This window comes from Trichinella spiralis (assembly GCF_000181795.1).
Source record: "Trichinella spiralis strain ISS 195 chromosome Unknown Scfld4, whole genome shotgun sequence".
Lineage (NCBI taxonomy): Eukaryota > Metazoa > Nematoda > Enoplea > Trichinellida > Trichinellidae > Trichinella > Trichinella spiralis.
In genome coordinates, this window is record NW_003526943.1 from 6,722,793 (window position 1) to 6,731,293 (window position 8,501).

At 36.0% G+C, this 8,501-nt stretch overlaps 1 protein-coding gene across 1 annotated transcript; it reads right to left on the reverse strand.

Annotated features, from left to right (window-relative positions):
* Positions 1–656: 656 nt before the first annotated feature.
* On the reverse strand, positions 657–7,708 carry Tsp_01623 (conserved hypothetical protein). The gene is made up of 29 exons (XM_003377422.1): positions 7,541–7,708; positions 7,317–7,475; positions 7,132–7,252; positions 6,903–7,070; positions 6,709–6,849; positions 6,573–6,648; positions 6,415–6,500; positions 6,218–6,253; positions 5,140–5,254; positions 4,943–5,081; positions 4,899–4,904; positions 4,675–4,859; positions 4,442–4,612; positions 4,160–4,346; positions 3,919–4,086; positions 3,587–3,803; positions 3,318–3,551; positions 3,106–3,234; positions 2,933–3,003; positions 2,741–2,757; positions 2,528–2,683; positions 2,389–2,467; positions 2,239–2,281; positions 1,701–1,894; positions 1,500–1,671; positions 1,324–1,437; positions 1,043–1,261; positions 832–966; positions 657–748 (listed from the first exon to the last, which is right to left on the reverse strand). The coding sequence occupies exons 1-29, from the start codon at positions 7,706–7,708 to the stop codon at positions 657–659; spliced, it is 3,798 nt and encodes a 1,265-aa protein (XP_003377470.1).
* Between the last annotated feature and the right edge of the window lie 793 nt (positions 7,709–8,501).

Sequence of the window (8,501 nt, forward strand, 5' to 3'; positions counted from 1 at the left end):
TTGTATATAATATTTTTTTTTCTTTGAAAAGAAAAAAGAAATACGATAATATATAGGTATGTATTACATTTTTCCACTGAATGTGTTGCAAAATGCAACAATCAAATGGCAACAAAATGTAACAATAGAAATACGATGATTATTAATTTTTTTTATTTCAATAAGCGTATTTTTTCTTTTTCCATTCAAATTTTCCACTATTCTTTCAAACATTTTCGCAAATTTACTGCTAAAATTTCACTTTCGCTTATTAAATTGAATAAGAAATAATAATTAAATTTTTTCTTTGAAAAGACAAAAGAATCCTTATCACAAGGACAAATTGAAACTTTGAATGAACATTCAAAAGAAATTAAAAAATATCAGATAAAACAAACCAACAGAAATAAAGCATAAACATTATATATGTGTGTATGTGGTGACGATCACTGGTATAAATTTGCAAATAAAATTACCACAAACTATTGGCACGGTATTGGTAAAACAAAAATTGACATATAGAAATGGTGATTACGAGAAAAAAAAACAAGCACATACATACATACGTACGTATACAATGAAGAGAAAAAAATGGAACTTTTTTTTTTAAATACAAATTATACAATTAATATGCAGTGAAGCAAGCGTTGAAAAAAAGATTTTTGAAACTTTTCTTGTCACGTTTCACACTTCACTTCCCATACAATCAAATGAGACCAATCTCGTCGACTTATGCCAGTCTGTGTTGTGTCCAAATCGTCATCATCACCTGAAATTTGTCATTTTTTTCATTGTATTCATCTACGAAAAATAAAAATAATGGAAATTTTCAACCCCCAATAAGCCGCTTACCGACTCGAAAATCGATGTACCCTTCTCCACCAGACATCACTATCATCGTTTTCACGTCGCACGTTGCCGGCTTTGAAGCATCCTTTGAAGAAGCTTCATCGGCAGTTCTCGTCGCCCTGTCCGAACTTTCCACTTCTGAGTTTGCAAAATAAATTTTATTGCAATTTCATCAAAAACAAAATGAATAATCATCAATTCCAACAATACTGACCAGGAACGGCGACGAAAAATTTCACAGCATCCCTGTGACCGTGGAAAGACAGTTGGGCAAGTACCATGTTACAGTAAGGGACAAAAGTTCCCGGGCAAATTTGATCACTGTTACCAGAACCATCACTGTAGACACGAATCGCTTCGCCCGGCTTGGTTTTGGCTGCTGCTGCTGTCGGGTCGGAACGTTGAACAAGAATACCACCTTTTTTTTCAATTTCTGAAATTTATAATTTAAATTTTTCCCTCGGCAACGAAAAAGAAAAGCCAACATATTTTTACGTTCAGTCAACGGTACGGAAAGGACAACGCCGTTGCCAGTGCCGATCCACAGTCGCTTGCAAGAGATGAGCAACGAAGTGATGCGCACAAACGAAAAGCCCAGCTTGCTCGTTCCTGAAAAAAAAACTGAAGCCAATCACCAAACCAACAAAAAAAATGCAAAATTCCACACTAACCCAGCATGTTGCTCACGTAAGGCTCAATGTCGACGTCTTGTATGTGGCGGTAGGTTTTGGCGTTGAAAAGACGCAACGACGAATCGAGGCGAATTGAACACCACACCCCGTCCCCGTACCAGCACAACTGGCGTACTTGGCTCTCTTTGCGTGGATGAGCATTGAACGAATGCTAATTTTTTGAAAAAAAAATTAATAAACAACAACAACAACAACAACATAATGCAATGCAGTGACAATAACAACCTCAACAACCAACGTTTTCGGATCGATTATGTAAATTTTATTCCTGTAACCACACCAAATTTTGTCCAACACAACCGCCAAACACCGGACCGAAATTGAAGGCATTCCAATTGTTATCAAATAATATCCATCCACATTCCATTCACCATCTAAAAAACAAATCATCTATCTGTAAATTATCAAAATTTTGTTGAATAAAAGTTGAAATTCCATTTGAAATTCTCTACATCATTTACTATTATTATTATTATTATTATTATTATTAACACGCGTTCACACGAATCGAATTCGACAAAATGATACGCAATAAATATAATCAATCATTCAATTATCTAACTAACAGTAATAACAACACAACAATATGCAATAATTTGAAAAGTTGATAAAAATTATTAAAAAAATCGATCTTCTCTATTTGAAATTCAATTTGAAAAAATAATTAATTTTCTTATTCAATATTTTTCTTACTTTTCTTTCGACAAAATACACATACCGTCCCATTGGCAAGTGCGACAAATGCGCGCCCTTTGTGATGCCTTAAAATACAGTATATATTTTTAAAGCCGCTTGTTCTTATTGTCCCAGTGAAAAGAAAATCAGAAGAATAGCTTTTGCAAAAAAAAAGAGAATACAACAATTACACTATACTAAGGATGGCATCGTCCAACTGTATCGCGTGCAAACATTTACGCCATTCCGACACTGCGGAATGAATGTACAATCTGAAAGTTTAAAATTAAAATAAAACAAAAAGCAAGCAAGCAACAATGAAAATTTTTTACTGTCCACTTTGGGAACCCATCCATACAGTAGGCAGTACCGTCGCAAATGACATGTGGTCGGAAAATTTTTGCAATCCGTCCTTAACTTGTTCTGGCAAATGTTTCCAAATACGTTCTTTGTACTCTGAAATGAAAGCATCCTTTGCATAATCTTTGCTACATATAAAAATAAACAACAAAAATATACACGAATATATATATATATATATCTACATGTGTATGTATACAAACTGAAATAAAATCAAAGATAAAGTCAGCTTACATTGAATAACAAATTGAAGCGTCATCAAAAGACAAATACAATTAAAAAAAGAAAGAAAAAACAAGCAAAATTAAATTTTAACAAAAAATAAAAATAGAAAAAAAAGAACATTTTGCTGAAAAACAGAACTTGTCAAAATTGACCACCACACCTAGCCTACCTTGGTCGTCGTCGGCAGTTGAAACAGCAACAAGTACCTCCTCCTTAGCTACCTCTATATATATATACACATATGCATAAACTGAATATATGTATATTATAAACTGGCCAGAATGCCATCTGGCAGTAAAAGAAAACTAAACAAAAATTCCATTACCTTGCTTTTTCTTAGTGCTAGTAGAAGAAGAGGTGGAATTGATACCCTCTTCGCCGTACATGCTGCTGATCAAAATTTCCGATGCCACTTCTGAACTCTGCACTTCTGGTACTGTTTCAGCGGATCCGGCTGAAAGTCGAAGAGAACAAAAATAAACAAACAAACAAACAAGCAAGCAAAATATATTCAGATACTTTGCATTTCAGACAAACTGCCAGAATTGGAATTGTCAGCTGCTGGTGTTGCAGGCAATGGATTTTTTCGCACAAGCATACGCTGCTCATTGTCCATCGTCAAATCAACCCAAACCGCCGAATTAGCTGCTGCTTCTGCACTGTGCACATCTTGTTCGTCGTCGTTCACAGCAGTCGACTCTTTGGGCTTGGTGTAGCAGCAGTCGTCAGGTTGGGATGATGAGTTGGCCAAATAGTCGCTGATGTCGGCTCCTGAAAATCCAAAAAAAACCACCTTCAAAATTTACCACCAACAACAACAACTGCATTGCTCTTGTGACCAGAAATGCTGCATACGCAGAGGATGTGCGACGAGGACACATCGAAGGTATCGATAATTTCGTTGGCTTTGTTAGCACGGATCACCGAAACCAAGCTGCGGCCCCTGGCCGAGCTGCATATCCAAACCAAATTCGAATGCAACCACTCTCGTTCTTGATGTCGTTGAATTTCCATCTGTTTCACCTGAAAAAAAATAATAATTAATCTTCCTTCACAGCAACAACACACACACATTGTCAGATATTTGAGTTTCAAAAAAAACCTCTCAACTGAACAATAAAAATAATATTCAAACAACCTTGAGTTCATAGTCAAGTTTTCCCACTTCGTCTGCAGCTTGTTGAGTTGGCTGCTCGCAGAAATTATCTCGCAAATGTTCTTTGGAATAAAATACACTGCTCCCGACAATAAAGCCGCCATCTGGGGTAAAACCGCCGTTCAAGTCAACACCACAAGCGCACCAGATCTGAAATCAACCAACCAACAAATAAATGTATAAATTCAAATTATAATAATTAAAAAAAAAGAGAGAGAGAAACCTTCAAGTGTGGCTCGTTTTCATAAAGAGGCTGACAAGATACCGGCACTGGAACGGATGCTTGAGGAGCGTCGAGCACCGGTATACTCCAGCCGTAAGCTTGGAATCGACCGGATTCGTCCTTTTTCACGTGCGCTTTCACCAACTTGTATTGTTCCTTTCTTTCCGCGGCACGTCGTTCAGATGAACTGAAAAAAGGAAATAATAAAGGAATTACACCAATAATAATGATAATTGTTTTTAAGAATAAAAAAAGCACAAATTATTTATTATTTCTGCTTACAAATCTTTGTCTAGAAAATCAAAAGCTTTCAATTTGCCATTGCTGCTACTTTTGCGCTGTTTCTCCGATCCAGGAAGCAAATTCCGATTCGGTGCATTGTAGCGCAAATTGACCATCGCATGCTGGTCAGCGGCAGCGTGGTTCGAACCGCTGCTGAACAATCCGTTGAAGCTGTAAAATGGATAATTTTTTGATCATAAAATTTGAATATAATTTTAAGAATGCAAATTTACAAATCCCAAATGCTGCCTCGTTTGCGTTTCAACGACGGATCGTTCCTCGACGCGCGTATCATTTCTGTCCAACGAACCGCCTCTTGCAGTTCCATCAATTTTTCCTTGTACTGATTGCGTTCCATCAACACGCGAGCCATTTCAATTCGAGTGAATCGTTTCCGTTGAGCCATCGGCACGTCGCTCTGCAAGCAAAACAACACTTTTCACGTAAACAAAATTACAGTACGCTGAAAATTAAGATAAATAAATAAACAAACAAACAAACATTCTCATCACGATTGCGCAACTCTTCCAACGATTGTTTCGATTCTTTCAATTCTTGTTCAAGTTCCCGTACACGTTCGTTCAATTTCGCTCGAACCATCTCCAAGCTGCGTATCTCTTCGCGCAGAATATCTTGTTCACTAAACTTTTATGCAAATCACAAAGCAAAAAAAAGTTCAAAACTTCTTTTTAACTCACCTTGCCATACCATCGAGTTGTGCGATCAGATCATTTTTGACCACATTCAGGGCGTTCTTCGTCTCCAACAGTTCCGTGTTCTCTTTGATCAAATTTTCCACCTCACGCCCCATACCTTAAATATACACATACACACACATATTACCCAGTGGATATTTCTGAACAAGAAAGCAAAGATGCAAAGGCGCGGCGGCCAGACATTACCAAACAAACTGTCGTTTACTGCAATTCCAAATCGTTGATCAGTTAGTTTTAAAATAGAACAGATCCGATTAGTAAGTATATTGTCAAGAATAATAATAAAATACAATAACAGCACACATCCCAACAACTGATCAAAACATGCAATCAACAATGAACAAATGAACAAACAACAACGCGTTTCACAAATCCATTCAATCGACATCTCTCTTCTATTCAAACTGGCTAGCTAGCTAGCTAGTTAACTACTGTTCTTGGAGTAATGCGTACAATTATTGTTTTTTTTTAAATTACCGCTTAAAAAATTCCCTCACAAAAATTAAATAAATCAGAAAAGCTTTCGTTGATTTATTTCATCACTATGAATGCTATTATCACTATGGCAATGGCAACTAAACTTGCTATAGCTATGATGATGATGATGATGATAATAACTATGAAAATGCAGAAAAAGTTTAAGAAAAAAACTTTTCACTGCGTCAAATTTGTTCCCTCTGTTGCGTTGAATAAATATAGTGCTTTTACGATTTAATTCTCTCCACTGGTTGTTAATAATGTCATCAGAAATAAAACTGGGTTAATAATTTATGAAAGCTAAATAAAATGCTTTACTAATTTCAATTAACTGTCAAAAAAGACGTATTGCGCTTATGAAATAATAGATTATTCAAAAATTATATACTCGCTAATTATGGTTCATGAAAATACTAATTAATTATTTGAATCAGAATATTATTTTCGATGCAAAAGAAACACTAGATACAAAAAAGCAACCATGATGCACACCAAAACGACAAGACACAAACACGTTTCACGACAAGTACGCTACAAAAGAAAAACACACATGCTTGAATAGAACTTTGAATAGTATACTAACCCGCTGAAGCGAATTCCGCAGGATCAACCAAGCCGCCTTAATATAAAGCATATGTGTATGATGATGATAATATATATTAGCAAACAATGTACCAAGCCATTTCTCAAATTTAGGCTTGCCAAATAAATAATTTTCACGGCGAGTAGAAATTATGTAATAAATAATAATAATAATAATTTTTTCAAAATTCAATTAACCTGTCAAATCCACACCGAGAGCATCGTCGGATCCAGAATCGGCAGCGTTGTGGGTCGAAGCCGGTGGGCTTTCGGTTTCTTCAGTTCTAACAAACAAGTAGTGGTGAGAGAAAAAAAAATTTTTTTTCCATATCAATCAATTTTCAGACAAATTATACTTTTTTGTAGGTGTTTCGCAAAAATCTTCAGCTTCAAATTCCGCATCTGCTGGAACTGTACGTTCGAAACTCCATCCTGACAATACAAAAAATTCCACCACAAACAAGTTGAATCAGTGAAATCAACAAACGATACCATCGACAGCCGAAGATCGACGCTCTGAATGTCTCGGATAATTGCTCAAATCTCTTCCTTCCACGTTGTCGTCGTGAAATTGCCCAACTAAATGCGAATGTACTTGTGGAACAGTAAAACTACAACAACAAATTCGCACCACTATAATTTATTATTTTCATTTTTTGAAAAATTATACTTTTTTCCCGTTCCACTGGAAAACACTCCACTGCTTGTCATGCTAACGTCGAATTTATCACTGCCCATGAGAAACTTTGTCCTTTCCATGTAGTCCATATGGGTGCGAAATAATTCCGTATACCGATCGTGAAGTTTGTTGTACTCTTGTTTGGATTCCACTTCGCGATCTTCCAATCTGGCTACTGAACAATTTTTGTGGTTTGCTTTTTTTTAATGAATTTTTGAAACGAAAAAGAATAAAACCTTGATCGGTGCAATTTTTTGCTTTGAGCTCCAACATTCGCACGATCGATTCCAGCGATTCCAATTTTTCCTTCATGCCACTTCTCTCCTCTTCGAATACATCTTCAACTTCAAGACATCGCTGAAATAAATACAAAAACGTACGCTTTCGTGGATATATCAAATATGCATACATCTTTTCATACTTGTTCTGTTGATCTTCGCAACTGCTTTTCCCGTTCGTACTGCGTGACCAGCTGCTCGTTGTCTTCTTTCAGAAGTTCCAACTCCACTTCGTGCTCTTCTTTTTCCAACTGTGCCAAATCCAAAGCTTCCAACATGCTAACCACCAACGGCATCAAATCCTGACCAAATCAATTGAACAAGTCAACAATAGAAGAAGCAAATTAATCACTAGTCATTTGTTCACTTTCACAGACTCTTCACCGAACTGTTGTATCATGCGTTCAAATTCTTTGTAAATTGAGCTGGCCATATTCTGCACCTTTTCCGACATCACGCGAGATTCTTCCGTGCTAGAGCTGGACTCCGTGCCGAATATCATCTCACCGCTGTCGCTTTTGATCAAATTCGTCATTGTGAAAACAATATCTAACATGATTTGAAAAGCAACGCTAAATTTGCAAAACCCAATTCGAGCAAACAACAATCACCTACCGTACAACTGCTGCGAATATGCGTAATTGTTCAATTATTGCTCGTGGCGACGGCCATCAAAAAAAATAACCACAGTTCAACTTTTACGAAAGGTATGTCTGCAAAGTTGTGTTGCTTGATCACGTGACACTGCTTCAACTCACGAAAAACAAATCAAATCAATTTGCCAATCATCAGTTAACAACACTCCTCATCCAAGAGGGCTCACTTATTACCAGCTGAAAATAATCTGTAAATTTTTGATAATAAAGTACAAATTTGTATTGTTGGCTTACTGTAATTTGTACGTTGCAAAACATGTTTACATACGAAGTAGATAAATTTAGATTGAAAAATTGTTTAACTGTTAATTTATAGAATTATTTTGAAAAAAAGCTGTCAAAATCATCTAAAATTTTGTCTTATTTCGTTAATAAAACATTTTTTAACACTGTATACGGGTGATAGCGATCATCGATCGATGCACAAAAGCAAATAAATGGTGCTTTAAAAGTATTTCAATTATAAAAAAATAACGTAAACTAATTTTCAAGTCACTTTTATTTATGTTTTCAGGAAGCACTGCTCAACAAAACACGTCACAGATATTTCAGTTGCTTGCGCTGGTTGTTGCATCGTTGAAATGCGGTTGATAATTATTCACTACTAGAGAGCATGTCGCGTATTGAAAATTTGAAGCGAAGTGAATTTTTCTTGATCGGAATATAATAAAT